General features: G+C 35.9%; 1 protein-coding gene across 1 annotated transcript in view; it reads left to right on the top strand.

Annotated features, from left to right (window-relative positions):
• The window catches only part of LOC148951939 (gamma-aminobutyric acid receptor subunit alpha-6-like), a 153,874-nt gene that overhangs the window by 29,952 nt on the left and 104,822 nt on the right, over positions 1–19,100 (top strand). The window contains exon 5 of the mRNA XM_089089104.1: positions 13,810–13,892. Coding sequence (XP_088945230.1) covers positions 13,810–13,892 — 83 coding nt within the window. The remainder of the gene's footprint in view (positions 1–13,809; positions 13,893–19,100) is intronic.

Genomic DNA, 19,100 nt, shown 5'->3' with positions numbered 1-19,100 from the left:
AGTTTTTGCCAGAAGAAAGATCAGGGATCGTGTTTATTTGTTTTTCGTCTTTTGTTTTTTTTTTCCAGGGGTGATCGTATCGACCTAGTGGTCCTAGAATATCGTGGGAGGGCTCATTCGAACAGAAATTAAAAGTTCTAGTGCGCTTTTTAAGTGACCAAAAAAATGAAGTGCAACCAGGCCTCCTCTAACGCTCATTTTACCCAAAGTCACCCGATCAAAATTTTGAGATAGCTATTTTGTTCAGCATGGTCGAAAAACACAATAACTATGTCTTTGAGAATGACTTAATCCCCCACAGTCCCCGGGGGAAGGTCTGCGAGTTAAGAACTTTCCCAATGTTTACATACAGTATTGGTTATTGTTGGGGTTCCACCCCTTATTTCTTTTCTTTTCAGATAAATGACCTATTTTCTTTTCTGTAATTACATTTACCTACCAGGGAATTTTGAATCGTAAGTTAAACTCTCGTCGTCAAAGCAACTATTTTGCAAGAGAAAATAAATTGACTGGATTATAAATCAGTATGAGTCATCAAATGGGCTTGCTAAATTTCAAGTCATTGATTCTGAAAATATGTGTAGGGCAAGTTCAATTGCTGGACTTGATATATTTGATTGGCCCGCGACAAACTGAGCCACACCCCAAGTGCCAAGGTTCCTCTATGTGGTAAAATATTATAAGTTAGTCGACATTGAGATTGAGACTCCGTGTGGGGATTTAAATATTTGTTTTTGCGCACTTTTTTAAAAGATTACAAGTAAGCTATTTTCTAAAGCTGTATAGACCATTTTTCCAGGAACCCAGACAGGATAGGAAAAGTTGCGAGAAATACCAACATTATGATATCGACGGGGGTCCATTTACCCTACAAAGAGATATTAGTGGAGACCCTGGTTGGGCACCCTTGACCTAGAGTTTGGCCGTTTGACCGTTCGATCACGTTATCATACCCTGCAGCAAGGTATACTGTAATAGGTATTATCGTACTCTATATTTACGGAACAATAGTGGTAACCGCGGTCATTCCATTACAATATTTGGCGCCAGCGAGGCGTCCGCTCCAGTAAGTGGTGTAGCACCATTTTTTCGCAAATATCTGGTGGCAGTCGTGGCTTACCACACAAACTGTGGTGCCAGCGTTGGTACAACACAAACAGTTATTGGGAAGTATACAAAAGTTTTCAGGGGGGATTTTTTCCGGTAGTTAAGGGGGGGGGTCGGGTGTTAATGGGAAGATCTTTCCATGAAGGAAGTTTTCATGAGGGAAGGAACATTGCTATGAAGGGGGTGCCAGATTTCCCCGCATTATTTAAAAAAACGATCAGAAAATAAATATAAAAAAAAACAATTTTTTTCAACTGAATGCAAGGAGCAACATCAAAACATAAGACGAACAGATATTATTACGTATATGATTGGGTCCACCCCCTAGTCATTAACTCACTTTTTACGCTAAAGTTTTTTTGTACTTTCATCAGAGCTATGTATTCTAATTATTGGCCTTTGTGGTTAAGGGATCATTCCTAAAGAATTTGAACAAAATTTGAACTTTAGCGTAAAGAGCGAGGTATTGACTAGGGGTTGAACTCCCTGATATACGTAATAAAAATATACGAATATAGAAGTTCGTTACGTAAGTTACGCCAGAATAAAATTTTGAGAAGGCTATTTAGCCAAAAAAACTAAAATTAATATGCAAATTTCGTTTTAATTATTCATGTACGGTGAGCCAAATCAAAGCTGCATAATTCAAAAATGTTCGGAAATCAAACTAAAAAAACAAGTTTTTTTTAACTGAAAGTAAGGAGCGACATTAAAACTTAAAATGAACAGAAATTATTCCGTATATGAAAGGGGCTGTCTCCTCCTCAACGCCTCACTCTTTCCGCTACAGTTTTTTTTTGTTTTAAAAAATAAAGTTGTGAGACATAGTCAAACTTCAGCGTAAAGAGCGAAGCGTTGAGGAGGGGACAGCCCCTTTCATATAAGGAATAATTTCTTTTTGTTTTAAATTTTATTGTCGCTCCTTACTTTCAGTTAAGCTCTTTTTTTTATGTAATTTCAGATAAGAGCTGAAGACCTTTCCTCTAGGTTTTAAGTTAAGTTGAGTTTGATGACATATTTAACATCGCCATTTTCAAAGTAGTATTACTATACAATATAATAATAATATGAGGGAATCGTCATAAAGCTACTGCTATAATAATACAATTTTATCAAAAATTGGTCGTTATTTTATCTACGGGATTTAAAAGATTGTAAACGAAAATATGGGATTCAGTTTAATTCTGGGGGTCTTACTGATCAAAATTTACGTTTCTGAACCTGGTTAACATTAACACAGAAAAAATGATACCATATATTATTTTTATAATCATTATTCATCAAATATTCTGTTGTTTCTTGAGAACCTTTTATTACAACCTATTTATTTGCTATGAAACTATGATATGTTAGAAACATATGACGTCCTTTAACATACCATCCTTATGAAATTCGGCCCTGTTGCAAAAACTTTTCATGCAGACTGAATCCTTAATGTCATTTATTAATTGTTATCCCTCGAAAATAAGAAGAATAATGTCACCAAAATATCAACTCGATTAAGAAGGTGGGGCAATCAACAGAAGAAAATGATGGAAATTGAAGATAGTCTTGATGCAGCTCCAAAAAACAGTTGCCTTGACAAAGAAGTAACAAATTATAAAATTTATATTTCTTCAAATTTTCATGAGTGTCCGTCAACCCTAAGTATGACTAAATAAAAAAACACAGTTTTTTAAACTGAAAGTAGGAAACGACATTAAAACTTAAAACGAACAGAAATTATTCCGTATATGAAAGGGGCTGTCCCCTCCTCAGCGCCTCGCCCTTTACGCTAAAGTTTGACTTTCCCACAACTGTATTTTTTAAACAAAAAAAAAACTTTCGCGTAAAGAGCGAGGCGTTGAGGAGGGGACAGTCCCTTTCATATACGGAATAATTTCTCTTCGTTTTAAGCTTTAATGTCGCTCCTTACTTTCAGTTTAAAAAACTTGTTTTTTTTATTTAATTAACTTACGTAACGAACTTCTATATTCGTATATTTTTATTAAGTATATTATGGGGTTAGCCCCAGAGTCTATACCTCGCTCTTTACGTTAAGTTCAAATCGTGTTCCAATTCTTTAAGAATGACTCCTTAATCACAAAGGCCGTTAATTAGAATAAATATCTCTGATGAAAGTACAAAAAACTTGTTTCCTTGTGAATCAGACGAAATTGGGAAAAAAGGGGCGTGGGAGGGGGCCAAGTTAAGCTCCACCATTTTTTGGCACTGAAAAGGGCACTATAACTTTTAATTTCCGTTCGAAAGAGCTCTCTCTTGATGTTGTAGGACCACTGGGTCGGTACGATTACCCCTGAGAAAAAAAAAAATATAAACACGCATCTTTGATCTTGGTTCTGGCAAAAAATACAAAGTTGCACAATTTTGCAGATATGAGCTTGAAACTTATGTAATAGGGTTTTCTGATATGCTGAATCTGAAGGTGTGATTTTCATTAAAAATTTTTCACTTTTATGGGATGTTTCCCCCCTCTTTCCAAAATCAGGTAAATTTTCTCAGGTTCGTAGCCTTTGATGAGAAATACTAAACTTAATGAAATTTCAATATTTAGACTCAGCATTATAAGCCCATTCTTTTTATACATTTATTGACATGAAAATTCTGTTTTTTAAAGTTTCGATTACTCTTGAGCCGTATCGATTTTTTTTATGTTTTTTTTTATTACGTATATGTTTTAACGTATATGAGGGGGTTCTCCCCTTAGTCAATACCACGTTCTTTACGCTAAAATTAAAATTTTGCTTAAATCACAAACCCCTGAATCACGAAGGCCGTTTAATTAGAACAGATAGCTCTTTTGAAAGCACTAAAAAAAACTGTAGCGTAAAGAGCGAGGTATTAACTTAGGGGAGAATCCCCTCATATACGTAATAATTTTTGTTCATTTTAAGCTCCAGTGTTGCTTTCTACTTTCAGTTGAAAAAACTTGTTTTTTTTAAATTTAATTTCTGATCGTTTTTTAAATAAGGCTGGGAAATCCGGTGCCCCATTCGTAGAAATGTCCCTTAACCCAAGAAAACATCCTCCACGGAAAGATTCTCCCGAGTAACCCCCTCCTCCAGCCCCCTCCCCCCACCAGAAAAAAATCCTTCCTGAAAATGTCTGTATACTTCCCAATAACCAATACTATACGTAAACAATGGGCATAGTTCATAACTTGCAGCCCTTCCCCTGGGAACTCTGGGGGATTAAGTCATCCTAAAAGACGTATTTATTAGATTTTCGACTGTGCTGAACAAAATGGCTATCTCAAAATTTTCACGGCTTCGGGGAAAAAATGAGCGTGGGAGGGGACCAAGCTGCCCTCCAATTTTTTTGGTCGCTTAAAAAGCGCACTAGAACTGCTATTTTCCATTCGAATGAGCCCTCTCACAATATTCGTGGACTAATGCATCGATACAAACACCCCTGGGGAAATAAAAAAAAACAAAAAAAAAACAAATACACCCATATCCGTGATCCTTCTTCTGACAAAAAATACAGAATTCCAAATTTTTGCAAATAGGTGCTTGAAACTTCTACAGTAGAGTTTTCTGATACGATGAATCCGATGGCGTGATTTTCATTAAAGTTTTATGACTTTTAAAGGGTTTTCTCCCCTGTTTTCAAAAATAAGGCAAGTTTTCTCAGGCGCATAACTTTTAATGGGTAAAACTAAACTTGATGAAACTTATATATTTAAAATCAGCATAAAAATCTGATTTATTTGACATACCTATTGGAATCAAGATTCTGTGTTTTGGAGTTTTGATTACTATTGAGCCGGGTCACTCCTTACTTACAGTTCGTCACCACGAACTGTTTGTAAAGAAGAAAAATAGGCACAAAGAGTATACGTGACTTCCTGTGCTGTATCGGATAATGCTGCACTATCAGATAATAAAAATTATTATGGATAAATAATTTACAGTCTCGACCGGAGCAATCAACTCAAGGCCGTATCAAGGCGGAGGTCTGAACTCCCCCAAAATTATTGTCCGACTCTTAAAAACATAACGAAAATAAACTAAGTTTTGATGTGTTTTTTTTTAATTTGTAACCCCCACCCCTGAAAAAAATTATGGATACGTTCTTGGATCAAATAATGGCTTTTTAAACGTATACATATTAATTCATAATAATATTAATAAAAAACAAGTTGTTTTTTAACTGAAAGTAAGGAACGGCGTTAAAACTTAAAACGAACAGAAATTATTCCGTATATGAAAGGGGTTGTCCCCTCCTCAAAACCTTGCTCTTTACGCTAAATTTTTTCATTGTTTAAATAAATAAGAGTTATGAGAAAGTCAAATTTTAGCGTAAAGAGCGAGGCGTTGAGGAGGGGACAGCCCCTTTTATATACGGAATAGTTTCTGTTCGTTTTAAGTTTTAATGTAGTTCCTTACTTTCAGTTAAAAAAAAACTAGTTCTTTTATTTAATTTCTGAGCGTTTTTAAATTAGTGCAGCTTTTGATATTGGCTCACCGTACATGAATAATTAAAACAAAATTTGCATATTAATTTTACTTTTATTGGGTTAAATGGATTTTTCGAGAGTTGTGTAATTTTATTTACGAAAGTTTTTATTAGTAATAAATATACGTAACTTACGAAATAACTTACGTAACGAATTTCTATATTTATATATTTTTAATACGTATATTAGGGGGCTCGCTCCCTAGTCAATACCTCGCTATTTAAGCTAAAGTTTGAATTTCGTTCCAATTCTTTAAAAATGACCCCTTAATCACAAAGGCCGTTATTTAGAATAAATAGCTCTTATGAAAGTACTAAAAGAAAAATCTTTGGCTTAAAGAGCGAGGTATTGACTAGGGGGTGAACCCAATCATACTCGTAATATTTTCTGTTCGTTTTAAGTTTTGATGTTACTCCTTATTTTCAGTTGGAAAACTTCTTTTTTTATGTTTAATTTCTGATATATTTTTTTAATAATGCTGGGAAATCCGGCGCCCCCTTCATAGCAATGTCCCTTCCCCCATGAAAACTTCCTTCGTGGAAAGATCTTCCCACATAACCCCCGACCTAACCACCCTCCTACTACCAGAAAAAATCCCCCTGAAAACGTCTGTATACTTCCTATTAACCAATACTATATGTTAACATTGGGGAAAGTTCATAACTTTCAGCCTTCCCCCCGGGAATTTCGGGGAATTAAGTCATCATAAAGGACATATTTATCATATTTTCAACCATGCTGAACAAAATTGCTATCTCAAAATTTTGATCAGGTGACTTTTGGAAAAAAATGAGCCTGGGAGGGGGCCTAGTTACCCTCCATTTTTTTGGTCACTTAAAAAAGGCACTAGAACTTTTAATTTCCGTTCCAATGAGTCCTCCCACGATATAATTTTTGTAGATTAGAGACTTGAAACCTCTACAGTAGGGTTCTCTGATAGGGGGTCTTTCCCCCTTTTTTCGAAAATCAGCCAAATTTTCTCAGGAGCGTAACTTTTGATGGGTAGGACTAAACTTGATGAAAATTATATATTTGAATTCAGCATTGAAATCTGATCCTTTTGATGTATCTATTGGTATCAAATACTCGTTTTCTAGAGTTTCGGTTACCATTGAGCCGGGTCGCTCCTTACTTACAGTTAATTACCACGAACTGTTTGATGCATTGCAAATTAGAGTTTTCTTTACATATTCAAGTTCTGAGATTACGTGTGCATCAGAACATGACCTACATCAAACAGTTCGTGGTAACGAACTGTAAGTAAGGAGCGATCCGGGTCAATAGTAACCAAAACTCTAAAAACCGGAATTTTGATACCAATAGATACATCAATAGAATCAAATGTTTATGCTGATTTCAAATATACATTTCATTAATTATTTAATGAAAGTTTCATTAATTTTAGTCTTACCCATCAAAACTTACGCGCCTGAGAAAATTTGCCTTATTTTTGAAAAAAGGGGAAACAACCCATAAAAGTCTCAGAACTTTAATGAAAATCACACCATTAGATTCAGCGTATCAGAGAACCCTACTAAAGATGTTTCAAGCAAAAATACAAAAATGTGGAATTTTGAATTTTTTCTAGAAGAAAGATCACGGGTGCGTGTTCATTTGTTTTTTGTTTTGTTTTTTATTTCCCAGGGGTGATTGTATCGATCCAGTAGTCCTATAATATCGTGAGAGGGCTCATCTCAACGGAAATTAAAAGTTTTAAGTGCCCTTTTTAAGTGACCAAAAAATGGAAGGCAATTTGGCCCCCTCCCACGCTCACTTTTTTCCCAAAGTCACCCAATCAAAATTTTGAGATAGCCATTTTGTTTAGTATAGTCGAAAATATAATAAATATTTCTTTAAGGATGACTTAATCCCCCACAGTTCCCGGGGGAAGGGCTGCTAGTTATGAACTTTGCCCTTTGTGTATATATAGTATTGCTCAATGGGAAGCATACATACGTTTCAGGAGGGATTTTTCTTGTGTGTGTGGGGGGGGGGGTCGGAGTAGGGAGTTACGGTGAAGGATCTTTCTAAGGAGGATGTTTCCTTGGAGGAAGGGACACTCCTATGAAGGGGGTGCCGGATTTCCGAGCATTATTTAAAAAAACGATCAGAAATTAAATAAAAAAGCTTTTTCAACTGAAAGTAAGGAGCAACATTAAAACTTAAAACAAACAGAACTAATATAAATGTCTTTACTTTTATAACTTTAATAAATCAAATAATATTAACATTTTGATTACTAAATATCACTATATGTAGGCTATATTAAACTGATAATGCCCATTCATTTGCATTTTTTTTCAGTAAACTGCAAATTAGGTTCTGGCCTTGGGAAGGCATAGGGGTTTTGAGCCCTACTTTAATTTCTACTAGTTTTGAATTTGACTCGGTTATTTATTGTATTTTCTATTCGTTTTGGGTTTCATTTATTTATCGATGCTGGTTTGTGGTAGTTTCACGCTTGGTAGATTATTTTATTTTATTTTTGCTTATTTTTGGTTTAATGGAGTTTAACTTTTTTGGTTTAACCTTTTTTTCAAAAACTGATTTTGTGGAAAAAGTTTTTTCAATTAATTTCTGTTCGTTTTATATTGACATAGTCTTTTCAGGGAAAAAGAAAATACTACTTTAAATCTTTTCGTTTTTAATGACTTAATAGTTTGGCCTGCTATTTATATGCTGGAGAAATATTTTCAGCAATATTTAACAGCATACACCCTTTTAAAAATCTGAAGACAAATAGCAGTGTTTAACTTAGTTTAATACCTCCTCTAGTTGACCTGAAATGGAAAACTTGATACCATTCGTAAAAACATCTGTTTACTTTCTTTGATAGCTTGGATACACTTACGCTATTTTGATTTGGTTAAATTTTAATAGCAGAAGTAGCCCCGAAAGTTTGAGCATAATACCCTCAGTCGTTCTTGGGATGCTGTTGAGATGCCTTATTGGGAATTAGTACTAACATAGTGCATTTTGATTTAATCTTAAGGCAACATTTAGTTTTTAAACGTAATGGGCAAATAGGAAGGCGGGCGTGGGAGGGGGACTAGTTGCCCTCCAATCACTTTCGATTATTAAAAAGGGCATTAGCCCTTTCTATTTTCAATCGAATGAGCCCTTTTCTAAGCTCCTATGACAACTCCTTCGATACTAAATGTCCGTGTCTAAAAAAAATAATAATAATACATTGTACCCACGTCGATCTTTACAATGATTAAATAAAAAAAACAAGTTTTTTTAACTGAAAGTAAGGACCGACGTTAAAACTTAAAACGAACAGAAATTATTCCGTATATGAACGGGGCTGTCCCCTCCTCAACGCCTCGCTATTTACGCTAAAGTTTTTCTTTGTTTAAAAAAAATAGAGTTGTGAGAAAGTCAAACTTTAGCGTAAAGAGCGAGGCGTTGAGAAGGGGACAGCCCCCTTCATATACGGAATAATTTCTGTTCGTTTTAAGTTTTAACGTCGGTCCTTACTTTCAGTTAAAAAACTTGTTTTTTTTTATTTAATTTTTGAACGTTTTTGAATTAATACAAGTTTTGATTTTGGCTCACCGTACATGAATAATTAAAACAAAATTTGCACATTATTGGTACTTTTATTTGGTTAAATGACTTTCTCGAAACTTGTTAGTTTTGTTTACGAACGTTTTTATTAGTAATAAATATACGTAATTTACGAATTAACTTGCGTAACAAACTTCTATGTTCATAAATTTTTAACATGTGTATTAGGGAGTTCGTCCCCTAGTCAATACCCTGCTCTTTAAGCTAAAATTCGATTTTTTTTCCAATTCTTTAAAAATAACCCCTTAATCACAATCATTTGATCAGTTGAAAAACTTGTTTTTTTTTTTATTTAATTTCTGATCTTTTTCTTTAATAATGCTGGGAAATCCGATGCCCCCTTCATAGGAATGTCCCTTCCTCCCTGAAAACTTCCTTCATGGAAAGATCCTCCCATATAGCCCCAGACCCACCCCTCCCCCCACTACCAGAAAAAATCCCCCTGAAAACGTATGTATTCTTCCCAATAATCAATACTATATGTTAACATTGAGTAAAGTTCATAACTTTCAGCCCTCCCCCAGGGACTTTGAGGGATTAAGTCATCCTAAAAGAAATTTTTATCATATTTTCGACCATGCTGAATAAAATGGCTATCTCAAAATTTTGATCGGGTGACTTTGGAAAAAAAATGAGCGTGGGAGGGGGCCTAGTTGCCCTCAATTTTTGGTCATTTAAAAAGGGCACTAGAACTTTTAATTTCCGTTCTAATGAGCCCTTCACGATATTCTAGGACCATTGGGTCGATACGATCACCCCTGGAAAAAAAACAAATAAACACGCATCCGTGATCTTTCTTCTGGCAAAAAATTTTGTAGATACACTAGGGTTCTCTGATACGCTGAATATGATGGTGTGATTTTCATTAAGGTTCTATAACTTTTAGGGGGTGTTTCCCCCTTTTTTCGAAAATCAGCCAAATTTTCTCAGGCACTTAACTTTTGATGGGTAAGATTAAACCTGATGAAACTTATATATTTGAAATCAGAATCAAAATCTGATTCTTTTGATGTATCTATTGGTATCAAAATTCTTTTTTTTAGATTTTTGGTTACCATTGAGCCGGGTCGCTCCTTACTTACAGTTCGTTACCACGAACTGTTTGAAATTGTTAATCCTTCCAATCACTTTAGACTATTAAAAAGGGCACTAGCCCTTTCAATTTACAATTGAAGGAGCCCTTTTTGAGTTTCAATGACAACCCTTTCTATAAACACCTTATATGCCCCCAGGGCAAAAATTTCAACCCTTGCCCTGAGGGCTGTGAGGGGTTTGTCATCCTCAAAGACCTAATTTCCAGAACTTTCAACTACGTTAAAAAAATGGCTATCTCAAAATTTTGATTGGATGTGTTTTGGGAAATGGTGGGCCTGAGATCACTTTCAAGTATTAAAAAAGGCACTAGCCCTTTCAATTTCGAATCGAATGGGCCCTTTTTGAAGTTTTTACGACAACACTTTCTATAAGACCTTATGTGCCCAAGGGCAAAGCTTACAACCTTTGCCCTATGGGCTGTGAGGGGGTTGTCATCCTCAAAGACATAATTTCCGGACCTTTCAACTACGTTTAACAAAATGGTTATCTCAAAATGTTTATAGGATGTGTTTGGGGAAATGATAGGCGTGAGAGGGGGGTTACTTGCCCTCCAATCACTTTCGGCTATTAAAAAGGGCACTAGCCGTTTCAATTTTCAATAGAATGATTACTTTTTGAATTTTCTACGACAACGCTTTCTATTAAAAAAAACCTTATATGCCTCCAGGGCAGAACTTACAACCTTTGCCGTGAGGGGTGTGGAGGCAGTGTCATCCTCAGAAACATAATTTCCGGGCTTTTTAACTACGTCGAACAAAATGACTATCTCAAAATTGTGATTATATGTGATTGGGGAAATGGTGGGTGTTAGTTATCCTCCAATAACTTTCGACTACTAAAAGGGGCACTAGCCATTCTAATCTCCTATGGAATGAGCTATTTTGGACGTTTCTACAACAATACTAACTATAAAAAACCTACTATTCCTCCAGGACATAACGTACACTCCGAGGGCTCTGAGGGGGTTATCATCTTCAAAAAACTAAGTTCTAAAACGTGAGAGGGGGGTTAGTTGTCGTTAAATCACTTTCGACTATTAAAAAGGGCACTAGTCCTTTGAATTTCAAATTTAATGAGCCTTTTTTCAAGTTTCTATGACAAAGCTTTCAATAAAAAGCTTATATGCCCCCAGGGCATAACTTACAACCCTTACCCTGAGGGTTGTGGGGGAGTGTCATCCTCAAAGACATAATTTCCCGACCTTTCAACTACTTTGAACAAAATGGGTATCTCAGAATTTTGATTGGATGTTATTGGATAAATGGTGAGCGTGGAAGGGGTGGTAGTTGCCTTCCAATCACTTTCGACTATTAAAAAGGGCACTAGCCATTTTAATTTCAATCAAATGAGCTCTTTTTGAAGTTTTACGACAACGCTTTGTATAAAAACCTTATATTCCCCCAGGGCATAACTTACAACCCTTCCCCTGAGGGCATTTGAGGGGGGGGGGGGGTTATAATCCTCAAAGACCTAATTTCCAGAACTTTCAACTAGGTTGAACAAAATGGCTATCTAAAAATTTTGATTGGATGTGTTTGGGGAAAAGGTGGGTGTGAGAGGGGGTTAGGTGCCCTCCAATTACTTTCGACTATTAAAAAGGGCACTAGCCCTTTGAATTTCCAATCAAATGAGCTTTTTTTGAAGTTTCTACGATAACACTTTCTACAAAAAACCTTATATGCCCCCAAGGCATATCTTACAACCCTTGCCCTGAGGGCTGTGGGGGAGTGCCCTCCTCAAAAACTTAATTTCTATCAAGAAATCAACTACGCTGAACAAAATGGCTATTTTAAAATTTTGATTGCGTGTGTTTGGGGAAACGGTGGGCGCGGAAGCGGTGTTAGTTGCCTTCCAATCACTTTCGACTATTAAAAAGGGCACAAGCCACTTCATTTTCCAATCAAATGAGCGCTTTTCGAAGTTTCTACGACAATTCCTTCGATACGAACTGCCCTGGTCTAAAGGAAAAAAAATGATACATTGTGCCAACATCGTTCTTTACTTAGGCAGCGCGATAGCGCTGCCTATGATAGTTATAACTTTTGTTTGTAACAAATGACTGCAATCTAATTTTAAATCAAAGTTTTCCCTTAACAGCCTTCGAAAGAGTTACCGCAAGCCCTATTAGATCCCATTCTGGATCTTCTAGAACTGCCGGACGAGAGTACCCAGACCCTTTCAAAGTCTCTATAAGTCTTTTGATATTTACATTTGTTTGCCTGTATTGGCTTATAAGTGTAATACGAATTACCTTTTTTCTTTTACTTTGATGAAGTTGGACTGCTCTAATAATCTCTTCTTCCACCCCCCTCCTCGAATAAAACTTAACTTGTTTTCACCCCACGGTACTAAATTGTTTTATATGTACAAAATTTGGCTTTGCACACAACACAACAATCAAACTCTTTTATAGCCAGCCAATTTAGCGAGCCAAGTTCTCTAAAGAGCCAAGTTCTCTTTAGCCTAAAGAGCCAAGTTCTCTTTAGCCTAAAGAGCCAAGTTCTCTTTAGCCTAAAGAGCCAAGTTCTCTTTAGCCTAAAGAGCCAAGTTCTCTTTAGCCTAAAGAGCCAAGTTCTCTTTAGCCTAAAGAGCCAAGTTCTCTTTAGCCTAAAGAGCCAAGTTCTTTTTAGCCTTACTTTGATGCTAGTCAAATATAGCTGCGGTACCGCAACTCATTTATTAGAAAGGAAACGAGAAATCCGTAATATATTGTGGATGTATGTATATTACGGCATCGTTTCTATATTATTGTTATATCATATCATTGTTGTTCTGTTTCACCAGAAGGCTACCAGAAGAAAACTCACGCTTTGATACTAATTGCCGAGGTTCGGCTAATTTGCTACAAATACTTGTATGCCTTTCAAAATTTTGTGAGATTTTGTTGTGAGACTTCACCCTTTTTTTTTGAAAAGTAGGAATTAATATTACTATTAGCTTACCGAATTAAAACTGTTCCATTATAATTATAAGTTCAATTATAACAGAAAAAAAAATAGATTTATAGTTCTGTCTACTCTTGCGGATCTTATTGTTTATTTACGTTTCTGGTGTTCTTGTAGGCGACAATTCATTTATCTTAGAAAGCCCTATTCAATGAGAGTTTACTATTGCTGCAATTTAGCTATTTGAGTCAATCAGAATTTTTCATAAAATTTTTCCGGAATTCGGAAAATTCAATGGAAAATCTGATTGGCTCAAAATAGTACTTGTTAAGCCTCGGTATTACTAAAATCGCATTGTGAGTGGAAGTTAAACGCTTGCTTAGGACACAGTTTACTATCCTTTGATTAAATATTACTGTTTGAGATTTTTGTAATGTGAATTCTATTAGCTAATTTTGATGACAACTAACGAGAGATAAAGTGGGGGATATCAGTTTCCATATAAGTCTTAATTTGGAAGAAAGCTATAAAATCTAAAGCAGACTAAAGCTTAAAAAAGTAATTAACATCTTTCTATTTTATTATTTGATATTTGAAGTTGTCTAAGAATTTATTTCAAGAAGTAAAATCTGTATAACAAAATTCAAGCAGGGAAGTAGTATAACCGAAGTTAAAACTTCTTTGTTCTTTCAGATTAACAATCAAAGCTCGCTGTCCAATGGAGCTACGTAATTTTCCCCTAGATTATCAGTTCTGTCCACTGGTTATTGGTAGCTGTAAGTAGTTTTCTATATTTGTGCTGGCACTCCATATAGCTTTCATTTAACTATTCTGATCCACCAGTGTTGCAATGATAAGGCGCTCTGACTATTGATACAGGGGGATGCAGCAAAAGCAGTACTTACGCAATGCACCTGATCATAACCCACAAAATGTTCAAAGCATCATAGATGTAGTAATAGCTGACACCTAATAAAGAGCGAAGTCAACAAACAATAATGAACAAACATAAAAAAAACACTTTTCGAATAAATTTCAAATTCCAAGAAATCGCCACTTGAAACTTTCGGGTATAGGGAGGCGGGATGTGGGTAGGCCATTATTAATTATTTGACATTTTGTACTTTTTGAATACCTTTTTTTATTTTCAAAAAATAGCGAATTAATTTCTTTTGGTTTTCTTATTTTTAGGTTGAATTGTGGCTGGAATATTGCTACTGATTCGTTTACTTTTTTTTTGTATGATGTCGTTGTGTTTTTTGGTTGTTTTTTTCTGTTTCTTCTTGGTGAAGTAAAGAAAAATGTCTGAATCTCAGAATGTCCATGTTAAATTTAAAGGTTAGGTTACAGGTTTTCTGCACCTGAAAACTTTTAACTTATTGTTCTAAATTTATTTATTGTGCAATTACATAATTAGACTAAAAAGCACGGAATATAATCCGTTTTCATCACGGAGCATATGTAGCTTAAAGTTCATAGACTTTAAAACATGAGGTAATTCTGCTGATTTTAGAAAGTATTTGGTGTAGTCTATTTTATGGATTTGCCTGTAAGTGTTATAGCACTAATTTGTATGTATTGAGCATTATTGATTTTGATGTATGTACCTTGCCATTTAGGTTAAGAAAGCATCTTATCAAAGAAGAAGAATAGTTCTTCATCACTTAGACTGCCATCAATAATATGAGTGTAAGCTTTCTTCTGCTCTGCAAGATCTTCAATAGTTGTAAACTCTGTTATGATTTCCCGGGACAGACTTTGCTTTTCCTTTTCACAAGAGGACAAACCATACCTTTCAGGTCCTTTCTGCCAAGTATCGGAAGCTTATCCTCAACAAGGGTTAATGCTTCGTTTAGCGACATCTGACTGTATCAAATGTAGCTACAGATTTTTAGAATGTCCTCAATCTACTCTTTTCTGGGGTTCTCCCATGGCTGCTTTGAATCGGAGAAGGCACAGAAGACGAGTATGAATAAAAAAAAGATTGCTAATCTGTATGAAAAACAGAAGACAGCAGCCTCAACAAGTCTGACATCTCAATGTCTGTTATTCTCAGGACTACCAAATAACCGGCAATCTTGATAGAAAATCTCAAACAATTGACCATTGTGAGTCGCGATGTCCTGAGAGATTTATGGGACCCCAAACCAAACACGGCAAAGGTTCTGCATGGTGACACTCGAAGTTGTTTTGATACACTGAATAAATTCCAAGAGCAAATTTATTCTTGTTCCTGGGAGACCTTCCAAAAGTTGGACCCTAGGTCTTTTGTTACACATCTTTCTTGATCGATCCTAGGTGTCATATGAGGGTACCTCTTGACACGCAAAACTGGAGCAAAATTATCTTCATTGCAGGACTAGAAAAGCGCATGAAGATTGAAAAATATTGGTGCATCCAACTGCTCTTTTGACTTTTAAGGTGCACCTCAATCAAAACAGACTCTGTCCGTTCTCTAAGTGGACTGTGAGGTGTACTATCGTTTCCTATCGTTCATGGATTCAGAAGCACACGAATCTTCATGCAGTCTCATTACAACCGATACAGATTGCCAGCTTGCCTTTGAAACCGTCATCAGTATTTCCTCCATGTCCAAGTGAGAACACTACCATGTCACGTCCCTTGTTGGTTTCACTAGTGACTTACCTGACGAATTTAGCAGAGCTATAGAAAATGATATTTAAGTAAACCCAAAAGATCTTTGATAGCAGTGGAAAATATGGAAAAATCCATTAATTTCAACCAACTACTACTTGTTCTGATTTGCTCATCTTCCAATCTGGAAATAGCCTTTTGAAAAACTAAACAGGTTTTCCTTCTATGCCAGAAATTACTTTTTAACAAAACTAAATTTAAAAAAAAATGCAAAATCCAAAGTAGTATTTATTAAAAATTGTTACTCCCAAAGGCCTAAAAATTTATTCACCCTTCTAAGCTAATTCTTTATCCTTTTCCTGCCAGCTCAGAAAGATATATCTTTGTATTCAGATTTAAGCCCGTAAAATTATTTCAGTTCTGTTTCTGAAAGGTCAATTTTCACATAAACTGAATCTCCAGAGAGTGTAAAAATTTTATTGCTCAAAGAAGGAGACAATATCTTGTCATGTCTTTTGTGTTATCCTTGTAGACAAGTATTAATATATGGAGAAATAAAAATTTACTATAGGTGAATACTTTGCAGTAACACTTGAAAATAATGAGCCTTTTAGACAAAAGATGTCAGTGTGAATAAGGTTCGGCCTAAGAAGACAAAATAAATTTATACAGGAGTACAGGTAGCCTACAATACAATCAGTTTCTTTGATGAAGAATTTGTTTTTGAACTTGTTCAAGAGACACCTTGCTTTTGATTGTATAGCGGCTGTGGAAGCAGTCGCCTTGAAAAACATATTGACAACCAGAGGAGTAAAAATACCTTTCATAAGATCATTCCAAACCATCATTGAAATCCAAGGGATCAACAAGAACCTTGGAAAATTTAAGTTTTAAAGAACGCTGTTTTAAGGCATTAAGAGCAGGGACGTAATTTTGTAAGAGTCTCGGAGGGAGGGGGGAAAGCTGGAATCGATTTACTAGATCGATTTTCAAGTGAGAATAACCAGGTGAAAAATGTAAAGAGTTATATAGTACCAAAAAGGCAAAGGTACAGTATACTAAAAAAACTGTTATGTTTTTGTGGATGCTATAGTTATTTGATTCTAGGAGTTAACCCCCCTTAAAATACTCTCGGAAAATACCTTCCAGGGAAAATATCCCCCCGAAAATACCCCCCGGAAAATACCCCCGAGCCAAATGCCCCGCTGGAAACACCCCCCCCCACGAAAAATACAACCCCTGGGAAATACCCCCTGTGGAAAATACATCCCTGTTAAAAGGAAATTATTCCCAAAAATTTCTCTCCCACTAAAAATTCTCCCAGACCCCCCCCCCCGCCAGAAAACTCCCGAAAGAAAAATGTTGGTATTTTTCCAAATAACAAATACTATCCGTAAGCAATGGATAAATTATAAAAATTAAAAAGGCACTTAAACTTCTACAAGGGGGGGGGAGGAACAAGGTGTGGGGGAGGGAGGCTAGTTAACAGTGGGCAACTTGTGTAAGTTAAGGCCCTTGTCTCACGGATTGGAGAATTTATCAACCACAGAGTTATAGCTATTTGACTTTCGCACGGACTATTTTCAACAAAATTGCTGTCTTAAAATTTTGATTGGATGTACTTGGGGAAAAGGGACGCGAGAAAGAGCGAGCTGGTTATTCTCCGATAACATTTGACTCTTAAAAAGACACTAGAACTTTCAATTTCCTGTCGAACGAGCTCCCTTCAAAGCTTATAATACCACCCCTTCCATAAAAACCTTATATATTAATAATGTGCAACTAGCATAACTTATAAATCTTACCGTATTGGCTGTGGGGAGGGGGGCTGACATCCCCAAAGACATAATTACTGGACTTTTCTATTATGCTGAACCAAATTGCTATCTCAAAATGTTTATTGTATGTGTTTGGGGAAATGAAGAACTTGGGGGGGGGGGGTCTTGTCGCCCTCCAATCACTTTTGACTCTTAAAAAAGTGCACTAGAACTTTCAATATCCAATCGAATAAACAATTTCCTTCCGAAGTTTCTGCAACAACTCCTTTTATACGAAGTACCTTGGTCATTAAAAAGAAATTAATAAATAATAAATTGTGCCCCCATTGCGCTGCCGTAGATAAGAGAATAAGAAAACTAATTAGCTTAAAATATATATTTTTAAAAATTTTAGAAAGCTTCAATCAACTCGTTGTCTGTGGTTGTAACGATTTTGAGGATAAATATTAACAGCTAAAGTCTGCCATATTTTCCTGTTTCCAGCTAATTATAAATTTTTTCCACGGTGGCAAGTCCAGTCACAAATCACTGGTTACACACAGCCATAACACGGAAATATAATATATTACAAAAAAGACCAAGAACATTGGAGTAAATGTTAATTAAAAGGCTGATAAAAAAAATTCTTCAGCATAGTGAAAAGAAAAGAATATGCAAGTAAAAATGTAAGGTTTAAACTAAAAGCTAAGCTCAAAGTTCGAGCTAAGAACGAGGAAATTACAAAAAGCAACAGAATCTTAAGTTTCCAGGTAAAACTCACGCAGGATTCCAAAAAAAGACAGACCTACACTTCCACTCTATCTGAGAAATTCTGAGAGATACTGGTAAAACATTCTCCTTTGGACACTACTAGCGAGATAGACTCCCTGGCCAAACAGACCGCATCAGCAATCATCGAGACAACAAATGACGTCCTCGGATAAATATTCTCAATGAAAAACCATGGCTCACAGATGAGATCATTATGCGAGGATAAGCGTTTATTTTTTAATAAATGCGACCGCAACAGCCGAGATACTTATAAGCTTCTTCTCAAAAGAAGAATTCAGCGAGAGATTCGGAAAACACTAGGTAACCATCTGCAGAAGAAATACGAAGATTGTAAATTACTGTTAAAAAGGGGAGCCAAAGAGCAGTTTTCCGAAGGGTACGCAAATTGATTCAGAAAAAGAAATACCCGCAAATATCGGTAATCCTGGACAAAAGTGAAAAGAGATTAACGATCATAAATGAAATTTGAAAGAAGGAAAGAGCATTTCAATGATAAACTTAAAAACTGCTGATGGTGAAATACTACCCCACTTCCCCATGCCCTACCGAAATCTCAGACCTCCACTTCCACTCAAGTTAGAAAGCTAAGTCAGCAATCAAGTTGGTCAAACAACGAAAAGCCCCTGGCCCAGACGTAGTCACCGTCGAACTCAATAACGTCGGATCCGATGAGTTTACTGGTGTGTACCATACCTATTGTTCCTATTTATAGAAAGGGGTCAAAGAAAAAGCGTGAAAACTACCGTCCAATCAGCCTCACGAGCAATCAGTCACGTGTCTTGATAAAATTACTACTTCACCGAATACAAGCAACAACTGCTCTTGTCATTGGAAAATATC

The sequence above is a fragment of the Artemia sp. Qi Xiang Cuo genome, chromosome 5, assembly GCF_049724085.1.
Source record: "Artemia sp. Qi Xiang Cuo chromosome 5, ASM4972408v1, whole genome shotgun sequence".
NCBI classification, from domain to species: Eukaryota; Metazoa; Arthropoda; class Branchiopoda; order Anostraca; family Artemiidae; genus Artemia; species Artemia sp. Qi Xiang Cuo.
Note: the sequence above shows the minus strand (reverse complement) of the source record. Positions and strands in the feature narration are given on the sequence as shown.